General features: G+C 42.0%; 1 protein-coding gene across 1 annotated transcript; it reads right to left on the bottom strand.

Moving 5' to 3' along the window:
• Positions 1-121: 121 nt before the first annotated feature.
• Positions 122-26,396, bottom strand: LOC111868823 (4-coumarate--CoA ligase). Its single transcript, XM_023859839.2, has 9 exons — positions 26,286-26,396; positions 13,673-13,871; positions 12,576-12,783; positions 10,045-10,416; positions 7,336-7,490; positions 7,069-7,243; positions 5,825-5,997; positions 2,172-2,327; positions 122-650 (listed from the first exon to the last, which is right to left on the bottom strand). The coding sequence occupies exons 2-9, from the start codon at positions 13,853-13,855 to the stop codon at positions 381-383; spliced, it is 1,692 nt and encodes a 563-aa protein (XP_023715607.1). The 5' UTR covers positions 13,856-13,871; positions 26,286-26,396; the 3' UTR covers positions 122-380.
• Positions 26,397-27,988: the final 1,592 nt, after the last annotated feature.

The following is a 27,988-nucleotide window of genomic DNA, read 5'->3' as shown; positions in this document are numbered from 1 at the left end:
TTCTAGATCTTACACATACGGTAGGACTCCTTGGGCGAGTGATCAGCTCGTCGCAAGGCCTCTACCTGTAGACAAACACAGAAAAAAGCACACAAGCATCCATGCCCTGAGTAGGATTCGAACCCACGATCCCGGCTTCCGAGCGAGCGAAGACAGTGCATGCCTTAGACCGCTCGGCTACCGTGACCGGCCAACTGGCATTTACTTTTCTTAATTTCGAACACCAAACGTACCAATGAAGAGGGCATATCATAAGTCATAAACTCTACCTCTTGATTACATTCCTGGGCTCTTCCAAGGTTCTGTACATTCAGCCTATCTAACTTAACCGAATTTTCAATACGTTCATCCTAGGGGCGCTGTTATGGTGGTCACGTTTGCTATTGGCCTTTCAGCATCCTTCGCAGGATCTTGCCCGAAGGGCTCTTAGGGACGCTGGCGAGGAACTCCACTCCCCCTTTCAGCTGCTTGTACTCTGACATTTTCTCTGCCACGTATTTCTTCACATCTTCTTCGGAGATTTGAGATCTTTTAGGAACAACAAAAGCTCTTGGAACCTCGCCCGCCCTCTCGTCAGGGACGCCAATTACTGCTGCGTCGTCAATGTCAGGATGACTGCGCAGAATCTCCTCCAGTTCCGCTGGTGCTACCTGTTAATAGAAAAGCGAAAATGAAGATCGGTACAGGGAGGCTGCTGTGACTTCTAATTGGGCACGGGCCTCAGCTTTCATGAAGATTTGAAGGAGCTACAGTTTGCTGAGGGACACTGACAGTCACACCCGACGGTGCAAGTTTCGGCGCCAGAGATTCATACGAAATAATCAGGATACATATCCAAGAACATGACTTGAAGAAAGAAATTGTTTAACAAAGAGCACATGTTTCCCCCAAAATGCATCAGTCTGTGGCGAGGCTAACAAGGACTGTAACTTGATATGTGATTTATTTATCTATCCACGTCTGTGCATATTTTCCACTTTTCGTAATTGGTCACATACATCCTCGCAGTTTCGTATTGTCAACAGTTCTGCCATTTTTAATTTACCACAAATAGTTAATGTGAAATTTAGAGTTATTTTTATGAAGTATCGCTGTGAAAAATGTCATACTTCGAGGTCCAATGAGTCATTAGTACCACAATGAAGCCTGAAACTAATTCCAAATTCTGATTGTTTTGTTTTACATTCAACAAGAATATGGCACTAACAGAACCTGTATGTCATGGCCTTGGGCACTGGAGCCGCTCTCATCTGAATTCTCACAAGAATGTGCTCAAATATTTTCTGTCAATAGACCACACGGTCTGATGTCTACAGCCTCTCTAACTTGTGACCGGTGATCATTATCTCACAGAAACTGCTTTAATTTAGTATGCTTATGGAGTGATAAGAGGAAACAAATTATTGTTGACGTTATTCATTTCGGCCAATATGTGTCTTGGAAACAATGGAAGCTGTATGTCAATGGACGAATGTTATTGCTCGTTGCTAGGCAACAGTCAGTGCACCAATGAAGTTGCTAGCTAGGAATCACGTGTCTTTTTTTTTTTTGCCTAGTCCGTGCCGAAGGTTTATAGGCGATGGTGGAGGTCGTTTTCAGGTCACTCATAGCTGAGAAGCCGGCTTTATACCCGTCACGGAAAAGAGTCCAGTAGAAGCTACAAGTCAGCTGAGAATACAAGGACGGGAATGGAGCATGTCCTTAGAGAATTGTGAAGATTTGTTGTGTACAGATTGGGATAGAGGAGTACAAAGTGACTGAAGACAAGAAGACGTCATACTGATTTGAAGTCATAGTTTCTGTGTTGAGATCCGTTGCCAGGACACGACCAGTGAAAGCTGATAATCCTAGTGCGTTTGAAACGGTGAACTGAAAGTGTGTAGAATAGCGATAGCGCTGTAGTAATTGTAATTAATAAAGATTGTAACCGAAGTGTAACCACTGTATAACCCGTTATTTTCGTCACGCGTACACGTGACAATATCTTCAGAAACAGTCACCACTATTGTATGCAGTAGGCTACTACTGTCAGCAGGTTACCAGTGCGACAGAACTGGAACTCTAAATGAAATGATTTTCAATTGATTGTTTGATGATGTCAAGTTAATAACTTGAATGATCTGTGAAGTCGTTGGTCTATATCAGTTCCTTTATTGTGAATCATGAGTTACCTGGAAGCCCTTGACCTTGATGAGTTCCTTCAGTCTGTCCACGACGTAGAAATGACCCTCCTTGTCGTAATAACCCAGGTCGCCTGTATGTAACCAGCCCTCACTGTCGATCATCTCAGCGGTAGCCTCAGGTCGGTTTAAGTAACCTTTCATCACCTGAGACACAAGAAGAATGTGTAGTTCTATAGGCAACTCTCCGTGACCTTGGAGACAATGATGGCATAAGTGGCCCCTAAACATATGAGACGTAAAACGCATGGATAGACTTAAGTAACTCGTCACCTGATACATATCAAAAGTAGCTCATGTTAACTACTGTTATATCACCTGAATTACAATAGAAGATTCATATTTTAAGTAACCCTTCATAACTTGAAGCATAAATAGTCTGCTCTTCACCACCAGAGGCATCGCGTGTTGGCAGATTGTATTGTATTGTATTTCTTAATCTCCTGGTATTTTAACAAGAATTGATCAATGGAAAGGGACGATACTGGCCAACAAGATCTACAGGAAACTCAGCCACACTTGCCGATACCTCAAATTCAACTCTGACTATCGGCTGTATATGAATAGAAGTTTGGTTCAGAATCTTCACAATAGAGCTTCCACCACATGCCAAGACCTGGTTAAAGACATAACAGCCTGAAAAGTGATCTCCAGCTCAGTGGTTATCCCCAAGGTTTCATTGACTCTGTCATTAACTCCAAGGGTAGGAGTTGTCTGAATAGAGAGCAAAAGCCTCAGGGCTCTGTGTATATCCCACATGTGAAGGGCTTTTCTGAAAAGTTCAAGCCTTTGGGGAACAGATATAACATTAGGACGAGCTTCACAACTAAACACGCTCTTAGGAGTTCGCTCATGAGAACCGGGCTGGAAAGAGATCCGCAACAGTGCATCTCCAGCATTCACTCTGAATGTGGCAGAAGTTACATTGGCGAAACAGGCAGACCTCTAGCCGTGCGGCTCCGTGAACATAGGCACAATCTCAAAGAGAGTCTTCTAGAAATTTCAAAATTAGCCCAACATGCACATGTAGAGGGCCATAGGGTAGGCTGGGATGAAGCTAGCATTTCGGAAATTGATCGTAAGAGCAGATATAGGAAATACAAGGAATCGGCCCATATGGGATGGTTAAACAAACCGATCAGTTCACCCAGTTTGGAATTTTCTCACATCTTGACCCTCTTATCAGCAATGAGGTTAGCAGGTCACAGAGAAGCTCTCTGTATGACGTGACAGGTTTCTATGAGGTTTCATTTCCGGGTTTTCAGTTTTTGATCTACAGATGGCGTTAGAGATAGGCTCAAATGATTTCCCAGAGTCTCCATTTAATTCTATGCATGGACTTGGTTTATTGGCTAGGTTTGTGGCAAGAGATTTTCTTCTCCGTTTCAATCTTAGTTTGAGGTCCGTGTCTGCTTTGTCGCAATTTTTCTTTTGCGTTCTTTCCCACTAGTTTCCTTCGACAAAGCCTGGGCTAAGATCTTTCTTTAGTTGCAGTTATACTGATATGGGTTGTCCGGTGACTGATGTTAGCTGTTTGTAAGGGTCCCAACAGTATAGGTGTCTCCCACTCACCTTAGGAAGGAAAGAGATCCAGTTTCCGAAACGTTCTATAGTTTTTATAATACAGGACGATGAACAAAGTCCAAAAATGCAGTAATTCTAACTTTAAGTACTTCTGCATCATTTCGTAGGCAAGAAGGGCTGGTTTGTTTAAATGAATCTTAGAACACCTGAGACATATTAGAAGATTTATATTTTAAGTGGATTTGCATCATCAGATATAACAACAGTCTGAATGTGCTTTATCACCTGACCCATAATAAGAATCTATTTATTTAATGAACTAAAGGAAACGTCTTTTTTTTCTCTCTACCATAACAACGATTTCATCAGTACGAAGGTAGGTAAATTGCTCCTTCCATTTTGATTTAGGGCGCCATATTCTCCACTTTCATAGAAAATGCATAATGTCCCTGATACAATAGTCTTTCAGCAGGACATGATTTCCAAATACTGTCTTTTTTCGTGGGCAGGGATTATCTTTATATCTTCCAATGTACTCTTTATCTGCAATTGTTCCCCCATCTTCTCATTCTTAATTTTCCCCTTTATATTTACTCGCATCGCCGATCTGTAAACTTCACATATGACGTTTCCGTTCTCCTTTCAGTGTTCCTTCCTCAACCTCCTTTCCACTGTGATGCATCGAAATTTGGTTGCAGAGGAGGTTATACGTATGAAACTACTGTAGCCACTTTACTTGTGGAATTGGAGGAGTGTCTTCTGGATGAATGTCAGGTGCCCTGTACCTACACATATTTCTTTTTCCTTGGCACTACAGCCCCAGTGGGCCTAGGCCTACCTCCATGAACTTCTCCGTTCACTTCGGTTTTTCTAGATCTTACACATTCGGTAGGACTCCTTGGGCGGATGATCAACTCGTCGCAAGGCCTCTACCTGTAGACAAACACAGAAAACGCACACACACAAACTAAACATCTATGCCCTAAGTGGGATTGGAACCCACGATCCCGGTTTCCAAGCCAGCGAAGACAGTACATGCCCTAGACCGCTCGGCTACCGTGACCGGCAGTGTATAAGAATAATATATAAGAATTCAGTTCGTACCTCACAGGAAACAGATCCGAACCCACGATCCCGGTTTCCGAGCGAGTGAAGACAGTGCATGCCTTAGACTGCTCGGCTACCGTGACCGGCATCCCTACACATATAAGTAAACTTATATTCTGGTGACTGAACTCAACTCGAAAACTCAGCACCCCGTGACTAAAATCATGATAAATACGTCTTATCAGTTTCAGTCCAATCATATCCTCATAACTTACTTGTTAGAGAGCCAGATTAATATTATCCTGTTTCTCAAGTCTCCCAAGTATCGGCTTTCCGAGAACCCTTCACCATAAAATTCTGTGCATATTTCGCTTATGATTCATGCAAGCTGATCTAAACAGCAGTCGTTAAGAAGGCCGATAACAGCGGTAATGTGACATTTGTGCTTGCCAACGTGACTGGCCGTGTCATAGCTCATGCGGTTAGTTGCTGGCTTCCCACCGCAGCGGCCCGTATTCGAGCCAAGGTCAGGTAATTTGGGGTTTGTGATGGACAAAATGGTGCTGGGACGGGTTTTCACCGAGTACTGCGGTTTCCCCGGCCAATTCTCATTCCACCGAATGCTCCATATTCATCATCATCTATCATCCGTGGCTGGTACAATAGGCCAATTAGTGGCCGACGTACCAAGTGGACTCAGTCTCACCCTATCCCAAGAAACTAAGGAAACAAAAAACTACCGACGTCATTTCTCGGTTTAGTGGAACAAGGCACTGGCATAAAGGACCTAAGTCGTATGTATGTATGCAATATGGAGTATAGAGTGTGCCTGTTCTTAGGCCGGTTATTTCTGTTATGTCAATCATATATTTTATTCCACTGACCAACGTTTCATTACTTACCACGTTGACCCCACACAGTGATCTCACTATGCATATACATATATCGCGAAGACATATGTCGCTTTTGCAATACAAACCGATTATTGCAACTGGATCAATGACTTAGATACGAAAAGCTACAAACGAGAGAGTTTTATTTATAGACACGGACCCACGGGACTCGCTCCTCACCTGCGGGCCCCGGAGGCAGATCTCGCCCATTTCCCCCTGAGGGAGATCAGTTCTGGTCTCTGCGTCCACCACCTTCATCTCTGTGTTGGGAACTGGTACGCCAGCGGAGTCGTAGTCGGTGCTGCCGATGATCCCATGTGTGATCAAGGGCGAGGCCTCTGTCATGCCGTACCCTGCACAAGAAGGGAGAGTTGTCTTGGATTCACTCCTGAGCACCCACGCCATCATTTTTAACACCTTTTAATTCTCTCTGTCGTTCTAAAGGAAGAACTCAGATTAAGGTGGTTACAGAACAGGATATTTTGGGAGTCAGCCCCTAAAGCAGAGCCTTCCTTGAGAAGCTGATAGTCGCTCGGCTATTCAGGAAATTCCACGCCTTTTACGGAACCCAAGGTCCATTACCATATATACAAAATCCTCTCAGATCACAGTTTAATTTTTCGCTTTTATCAGCTATTATAAAGGGAATAAAATCAAGATGAATCTATGGGATGGATATGTAGCACGCATGGGCAGGCCATCTATACATGATTTCTATCGGAAGAACGTGAAGACTGAGACTACGCGACAGACGTAGGCGCTGAAGTGAAGGTAACCACGTCCTGTGACTCTCCGTACGTTTCATAGACGTGGTACTGGGACCATCTGAGTGCTGTCGGGAAAATTGAATTTTTAAGCTCATCCGTCCATTGTCAGCCGTGCTGTGTATGAAGCTCAAAATATTTCTTGAATGTTGATCTCATAGTATGCCTTTTCTTTTTCAATTCAAGGCCCAGGCCTCTTATTCAGTTCCGTAATCATTTTACACAGACGGTAGGACTCTTTGGGCGAGTCATCAGCCCGTCACAAGGTCGCTACCTTAACACAGGACAATACAGAATAAACGCACGCACGCACACGCACGCGCACACACACACAAAATCCATGCCTTGAGTGGGATTCGAACCCATGAATCCAGCGTCCAACTGAGCGAAGACATTCATGCCTTAGACCGCGCAGCCGCTGTGGAAGTCTTCACAGTATGCTACACAATATGAAATGTAAAAAGATCTTCATTGATGCTTAGGACTCTTGTTCGAAATATTTTCGGCCTAGTGGTTAGGATCATGTAACGAAATGCAAAGGAAGTTATGCCTCTGTGCAATGCCCTATCTGTAGCGGGATGCATCTGCAACAATTTGCTCATGTAGCTCACTGAAGTAGACACACACGTCATGTTACCTTTCGAGACGGTCAAGTATTACCTTGGAGGATGTCAGTTGTTGGCGGTGTCCTCCTCAAAAAGCGCTCCACATCAAGACTTCCCAATGGCGCCGCCCCGGACATAACGTGGCGGAGTGATTGGAGGTGCTTCGGCCTCACACCGGGATGCGAAGCCAGGAGCAGAACGAGTGGAGGCGCTAAATACAGTACAGTCGCCTGCAGACAAGGCGATAATATAGACGTTAGTTGAATGTGGAAGTATTACTCAATTACAACACACAATTACAGAAATGAGAATCTCACGTTACCTGATGTTCGTCTAGCAGTTTGAAGAAGGAGTTGGGTTCGAATCTGGGCAGCGTCACGAACTTGACACCTTGGGCTAATTTAGCCAGCAACATAACGCTCAAGCCATAGACGTGGTAGAAGGGCAAAATTGCAGGCAGGACATCCTGATGTGAACCTGCAAAATTATGACATGGCAGAGGCAAGAGATATGGACAACTGCAGATAATTATTCAGTGATGCGTTATCTATCTGATATGAGATCCGAAAATCTGATATTTCTGATACCGAAGATAACTATCAAACAATTTGTATTTCCACAAGATATACTTAATGCCATTCTATATTTTGTTTATTATTTCTTCAGCCGTCTCCTTCCAAGAAAGATCTATATACACTTCTTGCATCCTTTAGCTCATCTATGATTTATATTACGTAATCTCATACACGGCCGGTCACGGTAGCCGAGCGGTCTAAGGCATGTACTGTCTTCGCTCGCTTGGAAACCGGGATCGTGGGTTCGAATCCTACTCAGGGTATGGATGTTTAGTTTGTATGTGTGCGTTTTTCTGTGTTTGTGTACAGGTAGAGGCCTTGCGACGAGCTGATCACCCGCCCAAGGAGTCTTACCGAATGTGTAGGATTAGAAAAACCGAAGTGAACGGAGAAGTTCATGGAGGTAGGCCTAGGCCCACTGGGGCTGTAGTGCCAAGGGAAAAAAACTCATACCCTCTAATTAAGTCTAAATATAATCGTCATTCTGTTTTCAAACACTTGTAATTTACGTTCTTTCCTCAACGGACGATGTCTAGTACGAGGGCCATGCGGAATTGGAACGATTATAACCTACTGCATTTTCCTGAATTCACAATTATTCGTAAAAATCTTTCAGAATAGAAACGCTGATAAAACTCGATAGGGTATGCGATAAATTGCTCATACACCAGGCCGGGCAAGTAAGTTTCGAGAATATTTTTTTAAATGTATTTTGAGAGCTGTACATTTTAGCAACCTAGAATTGTTCAAAGTAATCTCCCTACAATTCTTCACAATATAGCTATTCGGCCATCGTTCAAAACAGTTTTTAAATTTCTGAACAGGAATGTCTGTCAATTATTTTTACGAATGATCTGACGGCTCAGACTCGAGAGTCGTTTTCCTTTCAGCACATTCTTGGGTTCTGGAAACATCCACACGTTAGCTGAAGCCTAACCAGGAGAGTATGGGCGATGATTCATGGCGGAGATGCATTTTCGTAGTAAAACCTGCGACACTCGAAACGTAGGATGTGACTGCGCATTGATATGGTGAGGAATTAATGAACGATCTCTTCAGAACTCTCCTCGCTGGCGCCTCATGGCATCAATTAGACTTTCCAGCACCTCCATGTAAAATATCTGATTAACAGTGGTCCAAATTCAAAATGGTGATGTCGAAAAAATAGCCCAACATTATTTTGATCTTGGACTTTGACATCCGTGGCTTCTTTGGCCTGAGAGAAGTTTTGATCACCTTTCCATGGACTGGCTTTTGGCCTCGGGATCATACTGATGACACTATATTTCTTCACTAGTGATGACACGATCCAAAAAATAGTCTTCTTGGATTTGTTCCATAAAGTACATGTACATAGTGAGACGTCTGCCCTTTTATTCCGCGACACGAGCTTCGTTGCTAACTTTCCCATGCCAAGATCCTGTACTAACATTTTCCTAAACATCTCTTTTGCTCATATCGAGCTCATCAGCTATCATACTTCAAATTAACCGGCAGTAGATCGCAAGAGTTTTCTCGGCGCTTGTTACGGGCGCACCTTGCCTTTGATCGTCATTCACATACTCTGTGCCTTCTCTGAAACGTTTTTGCGATATAGAAACATTAATCTTGCTCATAGTAGATTCGCCATAAATTGTTTTTAACACCTCTAACGTTTCACTTGTCGATTTCTGCATTTCACATTCACTCTCTGTTCCATCGTACGCAGCATTTTCACGTCTGGAGAAAGTTGAGGACGCACAGTGACCTAACGAGATATTGTCTACTGAACGCAGCTTACCCAAACTTTCCGTGTGAGCTGTGTCTTGTTCTACCACCTAACATTCCAAGTAATAGCGTTGCCACATCACCCGGTGTAAAATTAAAAATGAGTCTCGAAATTTATTTGCCCGATCTTGTATACTGGAATTACATTACATTACATTATTTATTATACTGCAATTGGGTTTTAGCCCGGTGGCAGTAGTACACAATAGGACACAACAGACAAGTAACACACATTACACTAAGTGACAACACGTTCAAACAAAACACAATACACAAAACACAACAATAAGGACATCCTACCACAGTGAATACAAACCAAATACGATTAACAACTACAACAATTATAGAGAAATACAAACAACTGCAACAAATACAACAACAAGGACATCCTACCACAATGAATACAAACCAAATACGATTAACAACTACAACAATTACAGAGAAATACAAACAACTGCAACAAATCTTGTGATAATTAACAAATGCGTTTCAAATGCAGAAGACGTGAATCACCAAATGAAATGGAGGCGATCTTTGCCTTTGTAAGACACTGTTCACCTGGAAAGACTGAGAAATATTAACACCATAAAAACGCTGAGTCACAGTTGTTGATGACCAACTGTGACTCCAATCAAATTTCTCCCAAAAATTGATCGGTGAAATTGCTTATATAAAATTGAGGGTCGTACCTAGGGCGGGCTCACAGGTACTTATCTCAGGCGAATCGTTGTGCTGTGCGATGTTTGAAACTATGTTTCGGTGGCTCAGCATCACACCTTTGGGAAACCCCGTCGTCCCGCTTGAGTACGGCAGAACTGCCGTGTCTTCGGCGTTCCCAGTAAATCGAAAGTCTGAAGTATCAATTCCATCTCGAATCATCTCTCGGAAGTCAACAGTCCCAGTCGGAATGTGAGACCCCGGTTCAATTCCCGGTGCGATGACAGTGAGAGGCTTCACTTGTCTGGCAGCCAGTGCGATGGCTTTCTGCACCTTGGGGAGTACAGTGGACAGTGTCACTATTGCTTTGGGCTCGCAGTCTCTTAACTGCCGCGACAGTTCATCTGAAACAAGAAAGATATTTTCAGGAAAATTAAGTGAGGCTCCCAATGTTGCTCCATATAATAAGCAATTATTTAAAACTTTAATGCCGAGTTGTACAAGTATCACTTGCTTTGAAACAACTAGAATTCTAAGTTCTGCCCACAGAGTATATAAACAGCGATTGCTAACAGGGTTAACTGGTTAATATTTCTAGCGGAACCTTAATGCACGCGTGAAGGTTAGACATCGCTGTTCCTGCAGCAAGCCATGAAACCCCTTAGGGTTGTGGGACGTCGAGGTTCCCACATGGCTTTGAGGTTGTCAGGCTTACGCGCTGGCCGTCCTTTACCCCCAGGAAGATTCCTGGTACTCATTTATGTTAGAGACTTGGTAGAACCCAGGGGCATATTGCGGCTTGGAGGATTAGGTAAATTGAAAAATCAATTGACCTTATCGGGAACCGAAACCGCAACCTTCCGGCTTGAAGCATAGTGCCTTCACACGTATGAAGCGTAAACTGAATTGTTATAGGCTATTTAGAAGAAATCCCGTCGTCAAAGGGTTAAACAGGTCACACAAAAACAGGTTCTGAAGACGGGAGATCAGGGTCGTGTCCAGCTGTGCTGCACCTGAGACTAGCTCATGTCAGAATACAATCCTTACCTTATATGAGAATAGCTGACCAATGGGTATAAGGGAGTAGGAATTCTGAGACTCTTGGCTGGCGATTTCCAGATCTCAAAATCTGTGGACCGGCTGTGTCAGAGTAAGCCCCTACGTGGTCCCTCCTGATGGTCGACTGAGAAAGTTGAAGATCGGGGAAGCCCGAAGAAGACTGCTATTGCTGGCCTCATCTGGCTGATTCTAGATGAGTGGCTGACTGACAAAGCCTGTGTAGGTTAATGAGTGAGGGATGACCTGCCGTAATTATTTGGTATTAAGAGTGCCCATTGGCCGCGCCATAGCTCAAGCGCTTAGTCGCTGGCTTCTCACCGCGGTGGCCCGGGTTCGATCCCGGGTCTGGTCAAGTGGGATTTGTGGTGGACAAAGTGGCGCTGGGGCAGGTTTTCTCCGAGTACTTCGGTTTCCCCTGCCAATCTTCATTCCAACAATTGCTCCACAATCACCCTCACCTATCATCTGGGGCTGGTACAATAGGCCAGAAGTGGCCACAGTACAAGGGACTTAGTCCCACCCCACTAGCAATAAAAAAATATACATCTAAATGAAAGAATAAAGACTGATCTATCCAAAAATTGCCCTAATTTTTTTCCCAAAATAAAATTGTACACTGTTCAAACTATTACCCAAAACATGTAATAATTTTCCTAATTTTACAAACGTACAACCGCCTGCCACGGCCAGACCGTAAAAGATGTAGGGGAAACATTGGGAGTGAATTACGTTAATAAACGTAAATGCCAGCTTCTCAGAAATGCAATCCGTTTTTCTCCGTCGCTTACGGTTAAGGACTTATGACCATTTGTTTGTAACAAATACAGCTAATACAATTCCTCTGTTTAGCGGTTGACGCAATACTATAGGCATTCAACTCACTGACGTAACTACAAACTAAACGCTTAGGGTAATTTCAATAAATAATATTATTATTTTTTATTGTTATTGGAGGGGGTGGGTTTCCCCATGCACCGCGACCAGTTTGATCTATTGTACGTCCCCCTGTGATATTCTACCAGTCTCTATACCCTACCGGTACTGGTGCGTGTCATCAGTCCCGACTCAGCCAGCGAGTTCGGCCTCTACTGGCTCAGCGGTATCTAGATGCTTCCCCCATCTACCAGAGGCGTTAGAGACTATTGTTGGGCGGGAAATGTCCTTACAAATTTGGCTCAGAGGTCTCCTTGAGACATGAGGTTACTGTACATAGAGTAACGTTTCAATAAAATTTCAATTTTAATATACAGAGTACATTTATTCCAATAAAAATCTTAATTTAATACCGTTTTCAGCTTTAATCTTGGGAACCCATGTACCCCAATCACCTTTTGAATCATCATGTGTTTATGAATACAGAAGTGCGTTTACAATACGATCTAGTAATGACGGTGTAACGATTTACGAACTAACGAAGATGCACTCTTGTTCCCGTAGCAGACGGAGTATATATTAGCTGCCAGACTTTATCTTCCATGACGTGTCGGACTGCTGGTATACTTACCAGCCGTGCAGTCTGGGTTAGCAGTAGAGACAACAATTCCAGCCTCCACAGAGCCCAGTAATATGATTGGCCACTCTGCTGTGTTGGGCATCACAATGACGAGTGTATGGCCGGGCTGCAGACCGGCCCGGCGCAGAGATGCCGCGAACCGCCGACAGAGTTCGCGCGCCTCCGCGTACCTGTAGTGACGACCCGTCACACCGCATTCCTAGTCATGTGAGCCGAGACAACGGTGAGTCAAATTTGGTTAAGGAAATCAGAATATTCCCAGTCATCTAGCTAGCAGCTACCTCATCTCTGCATGCTTTGCCCCACTCCCATAAATTATTATTCGTATTCCGGCCTCATGTGAGAAATGATATAGTTTAATTGTATTATAATCAGTTTAGTGCGATATTTAGTAAAACGTCAGATTATTATATATTATTAAAGTCGCTGTCTTATGGTTAGCCTGTAACACTACATAATAACCCCTTCGTGTGTTAAAGATGTGGAAGTGGGCGGGGCAGGTAAGGTAAGGGAGCACATGGCAGGCAGTACTGCCATTACTTGTGTTCATGCTTTCACTGATCCGGCTACTGTCAAAGCCGTATATCAGGAGAAAAGTGCAAAGCTCTGAATTTAAATAACCTGTTGTAGACCTACATCAGTTGATTAGACGTCACAAAACACCGTGACATCTTTGCTAATGCGGACACCATTCAGCTTGAACCTCATTTCACACAGAAAGTTACTACCGATCTGTTAGAACTCCTATTTTGTATTCATGAGATCCCAGCTTCGGATGTATACTAATGTTATAATTCCATCTAAGTCTAGGTCATCCACATCGTCTTTTCTCTTTAAATATTCCGATTAAAGAGTTCTAAATATTTCTAATCTTCCTCATGTGTGTAATATGTGAAAGCCATCCCTGCTGCCTTGACTTTGTCACCCTAATATCTGACGAAGTGCACAAATTTTTAAGATCATTTTGTAATTATCTCCATTTTTGCTTTACTTCGTTCCTCTTATCATCAGGCCAAAATTTTCTTTACAACACATTGTTGTCAGATATAAACAATATGTGTTCTCTGTATGATAATTGTACTACTTACGAAGGCCACTTTATTGGGCCATTGGTCAACATGCTGCCACACGTATTCTGGTACAGAGAGGGTCGGCAGTTCGACGTCTGGTAAGGGCGACTTAACAATATGTCTGGAAACACTAGCGAGCCGTTGTTGCTGCCTGCATACCAGGCGCAGCCCGGACCTTAGAAAGCCTGCTCTGCTATGCATTGCGGGTCACAGAACTCTGTGAATGAAAGATAAATGAGTAAATCTGAACACAACAAAAGAATGTGAAGATAATTCAAAAGTAAATTATGAAGTCAGAACAGGCTCCGTTTTTGTAGAAGTTGACTGTCACGCAGATCGTCAAAAATTTTCCCCGTCTTTTATGAGAATATGAAGTTCATTGCGGTGCTTGTAAGAGCCCATTATTCTAGCCTACCTCGAGCCATCTGAATCCACTCCACACCCCCAGAACCGATTTCTTTAATGCACATTTTAAATCTTCCCACATAACTCTAGGTCTCCCAAATGACATAACTATTTAGGGGTTTCGACAAAGTTCTTGTGTTAATTCCCAGTGAAATAACATGAATCTCGTCATGAGGGCAGTTCCTTGCCATCGATTTAGAGAACTTTCAGCCGGTAAACGGAAAAGTTAAGCAAAAGTCATAAGTAATGTTTCTGAAGGTTACATAATTAAAAAAAAGAATGGGAAAAAAATCTATACTGGTAGTAGTTAATGTTAGTTCATATATGAAAATACTGAAATTGTGTAAGCGGAACTCGAAGATTCTAAACCGCCTATACAAAATCCCGTTGTCGGATAAGTTTCTGAGACAGTTCGGTCCTCATACGACTCATCTTAATATTATCTTCTCATATCTTCCATCGTTTTCGAAGTGATCACTTTACGTATAGATTCTTCCTAAAATTTTGTATTTATTTCTCGTTTCCCTACCCGAAATGCATGTCCAGCAGAGATCTGCTTGCTACCTGCTTCATGGTGGTTTCTTGCTTGGCTTAGTCCTCAACTCTAAAAGTGGAGGCGACATGTTCCTCTGAAACGTCGGTTGGCTTCCAGTGAACTACACAGCGTTATAAACCAGTAGATAATACTTTTCATAACCATCGCTGTGAGAACCTCAGATAATACGAAATTCTGTTATAATGTCGGACATGATGTTTACTCAGCCGTGGCTACGAAGAGCGCGGTCTCCTGGGTTGTAACGCAGCGCAATTCGGAGAGAGCCCGACGTTTCGGATGACCATGTCGCCTCAACATACACGATCTAAGAATACGGTAAGTAAGAACCCAGCTTCCTGTCTTCTGCTGATTTCCTGCTTGGCTTACTCTTCGGTTCTGAAGATGGAGAGGATATATTCCTCCGAAATTTCGAGTTTTCTCTCAACTACACAGCTTACAAACTCACGTATATGACTGTACTCTTCGCGTGGTATTATGGTTCTTATGGGACATCACCCTAAGATTTCCGTACGGCTGCCAGAGGCCACAGCAACCGGAAGCTTGAGAACAGAACCTCCCCAGTGAATGCACTATATATACTCGTATAGACCTAAAAGTGAAGGGTCATTCTTGGTCTCGAGACATATCAGAAATCACGATAAACATGAATTAGGTCATGGGTCCCGACGGGGCTCGAAACCAAGAAAGACTATGTTTCTGTGTTACGGGTTTTATTTGTATTTTGAAAATGCGCAGGCTCATAGTAGAGAAATTTCTGCTACTCTGAAGCCCATGGTTAAAATGTGCCCCATTATTAACCCGCCGGCATGTGCTGCACCCTAACGGAAATTCACTGAAATGCTGGGTCTGCGTACTCTGCTTACCCATAATGCTACTTGGACTGTAAATGAACTAAAATCGCTTGTCCGTGTCGCCGTTTCAGAAGAAGGGAAACAATAACTTTTAAATTTATTTTTTTTAATTCGCTTAGTGGGTGTTTGAGCCCAACTGGGTCCACTCGGCACGGCGGCCACTGATTGGCCTATTGTAGCCTGCCCCGGGTTATTATGTTGATGGAGAATTTGGTGGAATGAAGATTGGCAGGGGAAACTGAAGCACTCGGAGAAACCCCGCCCCAGCGCCACTTTGTCCACCACAAATCCCACCTGACCAGACCCGGACTCAAACTCGGGCCGCCGCAGTGGGAAGCCAGTGACTAACCGCTTGAGCTATGGCGCGGCCTACTTTTAAATGTAAATAAGATCTCTCTGTTTGGTTAATTAACGACGCATTTCCAGCAGGCAACAAACTTCCCTCATTACATAAATGCGTTCTCCGATGACAGCAACGCTTCATTTTGCACAACAAGAAACGTTAGACGAAAACGGGTATTGTCGGAAAATGTGGACTGCTAGTTAGCGAGTAAAGTAGCATGGCCCAATTTTACTGGCCATTTTCTTTTCTTCTTCTTCTTCTTCTTCTTCTTCTTCTTCTTCATCTGCCTAATTTGCATTTGTGTGGGCCTGATATTTTATTTAACTCTAGAAAATATTTAAAATGAACTGATCCTCTCAAGCGCAACACATCCATCTTGTAAAACACTACATTAAAGCCTGTTTATTACGTCAGTAAAACAAGAAAAAAAAGTTAATATAAAAAAAAAAAATACAGTAAAGTGTACTGCTTTTAGAATGAAGGTTCAGAATTTAAGCGTATTATTATAAACAATGAAATTGTGGTTCTCTGTAGCTGTCAGAGAAGAGGATTATGGATGAAACGTAGAGAATATGGTTCACCTATCTATGATTGAAACTATATTAGTAGTGTGAATCACAAGCATAGGACTAAGAAAAATACTCGGCGTTTCTAAAATATCGTTACGAAAGTATGTCAACATGAAGGTCGTGTTGAAACTGAGTCTATCAGAAACCAGTCTTGTGTGTTGGAACAATGATTATTCGTAGCCAAGTTATTTAGTGCAAACCTGCAAGGTTACTTGGATGTGTGTATCTAGGCAATATTCTGAAGAATGTCTTTACATTAATTTTATCGGTGTAATTTTTAACATGAAGCCAATTTGCAATGTGTGATTAGTATGGTATAACAGGGTATAAAACTGAAATCGTACGCGGGCTAAACGGTTAATTTCGAAAGATCTGACTAACAGCACATTATTTTCAGCAATATAAAGTTAAATATTTTATTTAAAATTAAATACAATATTAAAATTGGTTCATTAGATTATTGCCGGATTCCCAAGATTCTAAGATACTCAATTTTTCACATTTTAAATCTTTTTAATTCGGGGCGAGTCTTACGTTATATTGCGTCTGAGAATCCATGAAGACAAAATACATTTTGCGACTGAAGTGCAAGGAAAGTAACACTAGTCACGGGACAATAAACACAAAGATAGCAAAAAATGGGATACCGAAATTACTTGTTGCATATTTCCATTGTTAAAAATGTCGTTACGTGCGACAAGGTATGAAATACCTAATGGGGGCTTGGATGTCTTATCTAAACTTCTGTGATGAAGAGAGGTCGGCCAACTTGTATTGTTACAGATATGTTCATTGTTTGAGCTTAAAAATTAAAGGTGCATCTTGCAATCGAAGGGACACGCGGTAGCGTAGATGGCTAAGGTACTGTGCTACAAGCTGGAAGGTCGTGGGTTCGTATTCCGATGAGGTCATTGGATTTTTCAATTGACCTAATCCTTCCAGCCACACTGTGATCCTGGGGTCGACTCAGCCTCTAACAGAAATGAGTATTAGGAATCTTCCTGGGGGTAAAGGGCGGCCGGCGCGTAAGTCTGACAACCTTACCGCCGTCTGTGAACTGATTGTATAGAATATGTGGGAGCCTCGACATCTCACAATCCTATGGGCCTCTATAGTCTGTTACAGGGACGCTAGTCAATAACTTCTTTCCTGAAAACCTATTGCTAAACAAAGTTCGTGGCTTCTTAAAATCAGGGAAATGTTATATTGTTAATAATAATAATAATAATAATAATAATAATAATAATAATTAATATTGTTAATTTAAACCGTATTGCACTGTATACTTCCGTTGACGTACGTTTCACGTTTTCATTCTGTCCACGCCCACTTACCCAGCTCAGTAATCCTTTCAAGAAATTTCGAAGAAAAATTATTGTATTTTATGCTACAGATATGACTAGACTATTAAGTTTGTGAAATCTTACCTTAGCTACCGTGTACATTGTCTGGAGAACTGACGTTGTTCGGACCGAGAGAGGATTTTTATCCTGGGTGAAATATAATTGGAAACCACTGTCATTACAAATTTCACACTTCTGTCTGTTAATAGAGATCTGCTTTTCGTCGTTTTGTTGTTTAACAAACAAACATAACAACAAACTCCGTGGTTATGGTCAACAAGCAAACTATATTGACCGAGCGATAGCCGCTTGTTGGCGAAGTTAGTGCCAACTTTAGCGGATAGAGCGTGTCGCATTGTCAGCGCAAAGAATCCCCATGTCCGTTAATTCGATTTTCTAAACCGGAGTCGCCATTTCTTTGAAATAGCTGCTCAATTATCCTCACGAGGCTGAGTGGACCCCGTTTCAGACCCACTACTTCTCAGAAAATCTGGTGGCGCCGGGAATCGAACCCGGACCTCTGGATCTGTAGCTAGGAACTCTGACCACTAGACCACAGTGGCGGTCTATTTTGTTGTTTACTCATATAAATCCACAGGGAGTGCTCATTTTCGAATGACTTGAGAAAATGATGGTAGTCAAGGTTAGGATTGTAGATAGGCCTACACAAATTATTAGTCAACAGTATTGATGTTGGAAGTAAAATTCAGATATCGTGGATCAAATTGTCGTTGCATACAGCAGAGGTCGTAAGCGTTGAGATCGCCTCTTGATGTATTTACAACAAATATCTGATGAAACTCAGGAAATCACAGTTTAAAAGCAAGAACCATTTGAAGACACGATAACTTCCATGACTTCTGACCTTTGTTCTTCAAAGATTCATGCCTGACCTGCAGCCAGGCCGAATTATGTACATGATACTAGTAACATGCCCTAAGTTAACGTGTTTCAGACTTGCTGGTACTGTTGACTCAGCGATATCAAGAAAATGCTTGTATACCTCACTGTTAATCAAAGTGTTTTCGTAAATCCACATTCTCATCAATTATTATTTATGAGAGTGCGGATTGCTTTGGCTACAGTTTATAAAGCAGTTGATGGAACCCTGTAGTTGGGCCACGTGTGTGCATGTGCAAAAAGCATTGGAGCTGCCGAGCATTGCGATATTCTTAACCTAGAATGTCTGAGTAGAGAAAGTTTACCTTCTGCCAAATAAGGACAAAAGTCTTGCAATTTCATTTAAAGAAATCTATCGGTTCAGGCTAGGTGCTCCTGGAATGTCCATGAATCAGTTCAGCAAAAATAATTTATAGGGATTTCAGACGCAGAAAGTGAAAAAGTTTAGGCACTTTTAAATGATCTTTCCACAAACGAAGCGTGAATTTGAAAGGTTTGACGCTGTCAGACGTCTGTTTAATGAGCATATCTTTGCCTTGTGGCTCTTTGTTAGCAGTAGTGAAGTGGGCTGTCACAGGCACAAGGAAAGCTTTATCTCTTATCAGTCCTTCACCATTCAGTTCTTCTCTTCTATGTAATTTTGCGCGAATAATTTGATCTCATTCAGTTTTTAAAACAATTGTTGTAAAACTGATCCGCAAATTAACCACATCACAGTCTGTTTGTAAATTATTTCACCATATTCACTTTTTGTTTCGCCCATTAATTCTATAAATTCACGATGGTTAAAATAAAATTCACAGTTTTAGCAGCAGTTTCTATTACGTGTGTCTTCTTCAACTTTTTCGCGCACAGCGCTTCTTGATGAAGAAAACAGTGGAAGATAAAGGAAGAAGTTGGTCCCTAGGTTTCTGCCAATGTTGCTGCGACACCGTTACATTTGGCAATAACAACCGGAGCCCTGCCTCTACAAAACCCAACATTTCACCCCAAGACAATTCTTATTTACCAAAAAGAGTCATCAATCCAGGAAGAAGGCTTCAGCACGTGTTGTTCCTCTCTTAGGGAACAAACTAAAAGTTCTAGCAGAATCTAAATTTCTTCCTGACACCTCCAATAAGAAGAGCAATTTGCGCGGCATATGTAGCTTCTGTACTCTGGACAGCCATAATTGAATATGCCTTCATTTTTTTCCCCCCGTTTTTTAAAGCTGATACTGCATATCTTCTGCCAGGACATTCACACGATTAGCCACTGTGTTTGCAGAAAGGCTGATGACTTCAAGTAGCCGCTGCTTTTCGGGGCAAAGTACTTCTGCTGGCTTCATTAATCGTTAATTCGCATGTCATTCGGGAATGGTTTCGATTTCTTTGCAGTAATTTATGTGATAGCAAATTTTGCGTGAATTTTCGTTTTATTTTGCTTACTAGCAAGAGCAAATATATTCATCTGCCGTGGAACATTAGATTTAATATTCTATAAGTTGTCTTCTCTTAGCTTCACTTCTAGGAGACCAAACCTATCTGTGTGCAAAAGGTAGTGACTGCGCAACCCTCTTATTGAAAACGAGGCAACTAATGGTATCATCCACTACACTGAAAAAGTACGGGCTTTCCTACTTGTCTTGAAAAACACGACCCATTTCTTTTAATTTCCTCTACTTATATTTTGACACATACGCCACAAAACGAAAAACGTACCACACACAGGGATTGCAAGGTTCAATAGGTAGCTAAATTTCATTAGAGAAGAGATAAAATTCTTACAGTCGCCAGAACACCAACCAGCCTCCAAAAACATGGGCTGACTTCTGGCCAATAACACTTTGTGAAACGGACCTTACATGGTAAATGTGAACTTTGTTACATTTTAGGCATAATATAAATCATTTTGACTTGCTATTTACAATAAGACAATTATTCTTACTTCAAGTTTTGGCCAACAGCGATCCGGAAGTGCCTGGGGAAAATTAACTCATTACCACGGATTTTTGAACATTGTTTTGGGCTCCTATATAACAGTTTCTTCGCGCTAATACATTCACAGAAGAGTGACTATGTAAGGACCACATGCTTATTGTCCTCAAGGAAGAAAACCCTGGGAAATGCCTAACCCCTTGGCAGAAGATATTGCCCTCAGGGCTTGGGGTGCGAGGCTAGATGTGATTTCCTTTGTGTTACCTGGTAGCAATAATCAGCCATGCATAACCTAGATGATGGGTAGAAAACAGTGGACCTTTTGGCCCGTGACCAGAGTAAAAGTAAATGTATCCCTGTAAGAGGCCTTGGAGGCCCGTAGGGTTGTGAGATGTTGAGGCTCCCACATTTTCTAGACAATCGGCTCACAGATGGCGGTGAGGTTGTCAGCCTTACGCGCTGGCCGCCCTTTAACCCCAGGGCCTTAGTGTTCTGGAAGTACTAAGTAAATTAAAAAAAAATCCACCTCATCGGGGTTTGATCCCGCGACCTTCCGGCTTGTAGCATAGTAGCTCAACCAACTACGCAACCGCGTGCACCCCCCGTGACCAGAGAACGTCTTAAAATAGAAAATAGAATAAATTTTTCGACATTGACACGGGCAAAATTCTATAATTAGACTAAGCTGAGTGCAAGGGCCTTGTGAAATGGACTGGCGGGTCGCATTTTTGAGACTTCTGGGGCACAATATAGACGATTAGAGTTGTTTTAAATAGTTAATATATGCGTGCAACACTCAACACACACAGTGACTTGTCACATATATTCTATTTGTAAGTATGAAGTTTACACCGGTACGTTATGACGTTCGTTAAGGTAATGGAACAAATTTACATGGATTACAACGAAATGGAGAACATTATAACAAAAATAGCCTGAGAAATAATATGTAGGCATTGAATATGCTCCAGCAGACAGGAGCAACGTGTAAAAGAGTAAGCAGATCTTTCGAACACTGTTCTCTGAATAACTCCACCTTAACTTAACAAAATACATCCCAATCTAAGCCGTCCTTACGTGTCAAAACGTAGGCTCATGATTACAGGGGCACACAGTGATACAGCAGTAGCATACGTCTGTGTATTTAATACCGAAAATTGAATGTATTGGACAAGTTTAGAAAATTTAGGCAGTGAAGCAGTATCTAATATGAGAACGTCACAATATGACACACCGTAATTTACAGGACACTTTCTGGGCGGCAAAATAAGTACAAAAGTTTTATGAATATGTATCCTTAGGGGAGTCCTTAAAAAGCTTTGGTTTCCAATATCTCCACTGAACAAAATACTAAGCGAATTAAAGTCAGGTGACCATGTAGGCTACTGGCTGGACGACCGAGGAGTCGGAGTTCGAATCCCAGTAGGGTCAAGAATTTTCACTTCGCCATGTGGTTCATACCGGGTCTAGAGTCCACCCATCCACCAATCCAATGGGTATCGGGGACTCCTTCCTCTGCGGTAAAGCGGCCGGGGCGTGAAGCGGACCACTGACCAACTAATGCCGAGGTCAAGAAAATGTGGACCTATACATCCACTACCCCACACGTCTTCATGGCATAGTGCTTAATTAGTTAAGCACAGGGACTTCATTTTCACCTTTTTACATTTTTTTAAAGGGGGCCTTCATGTTACATATTCATGTGGTTTCTTTTACTCATTTTTGTGTCCGGACATAATACTGAAAAATGTGGCATGTGAAAATGAGAAATTCTATGTGACACATTGCATCAATTATTTTCAGTCGTTGTTTGACCTGAAAGCTCAAATTTATTCCTGCTGCAGTTTTCACCAGCGTTCCTGTTGACCTTCGTCGCTTGGAGTCTTCATTTATCACAGGGAATTCTGTTTGAAATCAGACGGCATGTTGCTCCTTTCGTATCCCTGCATTGTGTTGCGATGTATTTACATTATCTTCTGTGTTGTAACAGCGTATAGTCTGGCGAAAGTCAACCGACGTTTCGAAGGAACATATTTCCTTCATCTTCAGTGTCAAAAATTAAACCAAGCAAGAAAACAGCGTGAAAGTGAGTTACAAGCAGAGCTCTTGTTTGGCTTGTTATTCGATTCTGAAGATGAAGACGACATGTTCCTCAGAAACGTCGGCTGGCTTTCATCGGACTACACGCCTTTATACCCCAGAACATAGACTCTTTCCTGACCACTACTGCGAGAACTTCAAATCTAAAATGACTTCAGTTTGATTTGTATACACCAGATTGGCCCCGTGTTATTACAGGAACAGACACTTGTCAGTGTTTCTTGTTTACATAATGCGCATCGACGGATCAGCATTCCTATTTGTTGTTCGGCCGGTCCCATGTTCACATCTCGGTCCCTATAGTCCATTCGCGGAGACGAGACAGTCAGCGTAAACAAAGCAAGCCCCGAGTCGCCACAGCTGACAGCAAGGAGTGGACAAAGCGCGCAGTTACTCAGTGTACTCACCGCATTCGGACGCACGTTAACGTGCATTCAGACTTAAGAGTGAACTTTGGACGTCCCTGCAACGAAACACGCATCACGTGATCGCTGCATGATTTCATTCAAAGAGCGAAGGAGATACCGCGTGCATTTGTTTACGAGGACTCTCTCGTCTCCGCGAATGGACTGTAGATTGGGTGTAATAGTTGAGATTTCTTGTGGTTTTCCTCATTCCCTCTAAAACAGCGCCTTAAATTAGTCTATGACTGCTTCTTTCCTCATTATTTCCAATTTATTATTTCTTTCCCCTTGGCACTACAGCCCCGGTGGCCTAGGCCTACCTCCATGTACTTCTCCGTTCACTTCGGTTTTTCTAGATCTTACACATTCAGTAGGACTCCTTGGGCAGGTGATCAGCTCGTCGCAAGACCTCTACCTGTACACAAACACAGAAAAACGCACACACACAAACTAAACATCCATTTCCTGAATGGGATTCGAACCCACGATCCCGGTTTCCAAGCGAGCGAAGACAGTACATGTGTTAGACCGCTCGGCTACCGCGACCGGCTCATTATTTATTAACTACTCTAATATTCGATTCTATATACACCTAGCCTTGCAAAGCGTCTTTAAATTAGACAAAACCTCCCTATACTGGCCGCCTTGGATTACCTCTTCAAGCAGCAGATTAGAAAATAACTTAAAATGACACGTGTACTTATTACACTATTTGGACTAGACGTAACAGACGAATCCGTAAAAAAATGCCATTATTCTGTTGCTTTCTTTCTGCCACATACAAACATAGAGTTCTTGAAGGCTGAATTTGGCAATCATATTTGTTGACATTCGTTAAGCCAGAAGGAGACACTCAAGGACTTCAACGACAATAATATGTTGCAAGAACACGAAATCCCACGGCGAGTAGGGCATATCCTCAACTGTCATGACTCTGTAATATACATAATCATAGTTATCTGGCAGAACTACTTCTTAACATCACATTTACTATGGGATTCTCTTTCTATCTCTCTCTGTGGCTCTGCAGCCATTTGGACCTTGGGCGCTTTTCAGTTTCTTAATCCTATACACAACAGGACTCCTTGGACGGGGATCAGCCTGTCGCAAGGCTGCTACCTACACGCAGAACAACACAAGGACAAAATAAACCCACGCAGATATCAATGCCTTGAGTGGGATTCGAGCTCACGACTCCAGTGTTCGAGCGGGTGAAGATGGCTCATGCCTTAGACGGCGCGGCCATTGTGATCGGCTTCACTACGAGATTAGGATACTAAAATAGCGTAAGCAGAACGGTCTTATGTGAAAGGAAGTGGAGGTCTTCATTAGGAGCAGGACAACTCCTGTGGTGGCTTTGAAAATGCATAGAAATTCCTCCACGGAACAGAAAGTGACAAGAAGACGAACGAGGACTTTCATTGTACAGAATAACTAGAGAAGGATGGAGATACTGCGATCTGTGACGTGCACGCGGTAGCTATGCTACAAGTCGGAAGGTCGCGGGTCCCGATGAGGTCATTGGATTTTTTCAATTGAGCTAATCCTTCCAGCCGCACTATGGCCCTGGGGTTGACCCAGCCTCTAACAGAAATGAGTACCAGGAATTAATTAAATAATTTCCTGGCGAGTAAAGCGCGGCCGGCGCGTAAGGCTGACAACCTTACCGCCATCTTTGAGCCGATTGTCTAGATAATGTGGGACCCTCAACGTCTCACAACCCTATGGGCCTTCATGGCCTGTTACAGGGATAGCTTTACTTTTTTCCTACTTTTTAGTAGTAGTAGTAGTAGTAGTAGTAGTAGTAGTAGTAAATTGCAGTATAAACTGTATTTTCAATTATGTTATTTATATGACTCGAAATGGACCTCTTTCCTTGCTCAGCAGTTTTTCAGAAGTGCTTGAATTATTTAGTCATGCTTATTTATTTTATTTGTCTGAATATAGGCTTAATCCACCTCAGCTTTTCTTCCGTAAACTTACTTCCACTTTGACCAATCTGATTACTTATGCTACCATGTCCACGCCCGGTTAACGCTGAAGGACAAACTGATTTAGTTTATTTTGATTTAAGCAGTGCTTTTGACACACTTCCTCATTCTTTGCTTCTTTGTAGATTCAGCAACTTTGGACTACTCCCTCATTATGTTAATTACTTTTATAACTACCTCACAAACAGACACTTTTCTAGATTGTAATGGATTCTGACGATGGGTATAACATTCTGGACTACAAAGTCTGGACTTTGTCCATCGTCCGGAATCGTAAGACATACAACGTTTTGGAAACTTGATCAATTTCCGTCTCCGGGTGAGGTGGAGGGAGACACACTCTGTTGCTTCCGTTAGAAATATCTAACCTCAGTCCTGTGGGATTTAAACCTGATGTGGTGTTTGAGACAAAGAGCTTTTCACAGTTGCCGCGCGGTATAAGGCATGAAACGTCTTCGCCCTCTCGAACACTGGGGGGTCGTGGGTTCGAATCCCACTCGAGGTATGGATATCTGGGGTCATTTATTCTGCATTTGTGTTGTTCTGTGTGTAGGTATACAGTATAATAGTTGTACTAACTTCAACTGCAGAAGCACGAGCTGCGTGTAAGAAGTCAAAGCAACAGAACAAAAATAATTAATGGCCTGAGAAGTAGTATGAAATTTGATTTAAAATGATTAGCAAAATCATCTGCAATATTTTTTGAATCGTTAAAAATTATGATCACGAACTTCCAATAGATAATTTTTTTTCTTTACTTTTAAAATCATATTTCCAAAAATGACTGAGTTGATTTTTGAGGCTGTCATGGACTAGACTTCGGCTTTCTACCAAACGTAATAGTAACTTTGAGAAATTTACGAAGGCATGAAAACGCGGCTTAAGGCGCGTCGGTTTTAGTTTTCTTACAGCATCCAAAATAACGAGGCTTCCTATTTATGTAATATTTCTAGATGCTGGAAAACCTTTCTGAAAATTTAATTTCTTAGTATAGTTGAAAGGAATGGCCTGATTTAAAGCGTCAGTAAGAGCAGCTTCAATAGAAGACGGCCCATATACAAAAGGCCAGTCACTGAAGGATAAGATTTGAATAAAACTATAACACTGTTTCCGCGTGCATAATTCCGAAATGAAACAAAAGAGAGGCGATGCTGCAGACAATAAGCTAAGTTCAATAAACAAGAAGGATAATGATGATATTAATATAATATAATATATAAATATAACATAATACGAATAATAATAATAATAACCTTCAGTCTCCGAATGGATGAAAGATTTCTTCGAGTCCAGCAGGCTGAAGTGTGGAGGGCAATGATCCCAGCGTGTGTAGTCACGGAGCGCGCCGATGTGACTGAAGTTGTGTGCTGGCTACAGCCACATGTCATTGCCTGCGCGTCACACATATTCACACACATATTGAACTAACTCCATAGAGCTGAGCCCATCTTGAGAAGCCGCCCGTTGTGCGGCTACTCAAGAACTTCCTAAAATTTTATGGAACCCGAAGGTTCATTACCGTGTTCAAATGAGCCCTCCATTAGTCACCATCCTAAACCATATAAATCCAGTCCATACCACCTCATCCTATCCCCACAAGAGCCATTTTGATATTATCCACCCACCTACGTCATTGTCTTCCTAGTGCTTTCTTTCCTTCTGACTTTCCCACAAAATCCTACATGCATTCCTTTTCTCCCCATTCGTACTACATGCCTTGCCCATCTCATCCTTCTTGACTTGATCATTGGAGAAGAGTACAAGTTATGTAGCTCCTCATTATACAGTTTTTTCCAATCTCCCGCCACCTCATCTCTCTTTGGTCCAAATATTCTCAACACACTGTTCTCAAACACCCTCAGTCTATGTTCCTCCCTTAATGACAGAGACCAAAGTTCACACCTATACAGACCCACAGGCAAAATTATAGTTTTCTATATTCTAGTTTGTACATTTATAGACAACAGACGAGAAGGCAAAATGTTGTGGCCTGAATAGTAGCAAGTACTACCCAAATTCAAGCTCCTATTAATTTCCTCCTGAATCAAATTTTGAATTGTTACTGCCCATTCAAAGTATTTGAACTGCGGCACATTTTCGAAACACCTGTTAGCTATCTCTACGTAATGCTGCTGCTCGCATTCTGATGACGACACAACAATATATACCTAATTTTCTCTGCGTTTACTTCTAGACCAACCTCCTTACTAGTCCCAATTAAAATTTGTATGTATCTATATGAGTATTACCTCCAGACAGATTTACGTCATAAGCAGAGACCAGCAGCTGATATGTCTCATTTAATATCAATCCCACCAGGTTTTCCTGGACCTTCCTAACGGAATATTCTAAAACGAATTTGAAAAGCAGTGGTGATAAAGCATCTCCTCGATTTAGACCATTCTGGATAGGAATATTATCAGACAAATATTTACCTATTCGGACTTTACATATGTTTCCTTTAAATACATGTTGAGAAGTCTAACTGGTTTCATGGGTACTTTAAGCTCTATGAAGATATTGTACAGTACTTCCCTACTAAATGAATCATATGGTTTCTTGAAGTCTATGAATAGCTGATGTACTCTCTCATTGTACTCCCATTTTCTCTCCAGTATCTGAAGAACGCAAAAGATCTGATCTGTAGCTGATCTGTTACATTGAGACCCACACTAATGATCCCCAATATTTTCATTTATATATGGACTTAACTTTGAGAGAAGGATATTAATAAAATTTTGTATAAAGTTGATAGCAGTGATATCCCACGATAAGTATTACAGTCAGTTTTGTTTACCTTCTTGCGATTTGGTACAATAATACACTCCTTCCACTGATCAAGTAATTCTTCCTTATTCCAAATAGAATTAATGAAATTACGAATGGGGGAGACGAGGAATGCGTATAGGATATTGGTGGAAAAGCCAGAAGGAAAGAGACCACAGGGAAGACCAAG

This window comes from Cryptotermes secundus, unplaced genomic scaffold (assembly GCF_002891405.2).
Source record: "Cryptotermes secundus unplaced genomic scaffold, Csec_1.0 scaffold257, whole genome shotgun sequence".
NCBI lineage: Eukaryota > Metazoa > Arthropoda > Insecta > Blattodea > Kalotermitidae > Cryptotermes > Cryptotermes secundus.
This window is presented reverse-complemented; position numbering and strand designations above follow the sequence as displayed.

Excerpts from the sequence above, each read along its gene's own strand:
- LOC111868823 (XM_023859839.2), bottom strand. The coding sequence starts at position 13,855 with ATGCATAGCAGAGCAGGCTTTCTAAGGTCCGGGCTGCGCCTGGTATGC. Across the intron at positions 7,491-10,044 it reads TACCTGTGAGCCCGCCCTAG|GTTCACATCAGGATGTCCTG; the intron begins GTACGACCCTCA and ends ATAATTTTGCAG. Across the intron at positions 5,998-7,068 it reads AACAACTGACATCCTCCAAG|GGTACGGCATGACAGAGGCC; the intron begins GTAATACTTGAC and ends CTTCTTGTGCAG.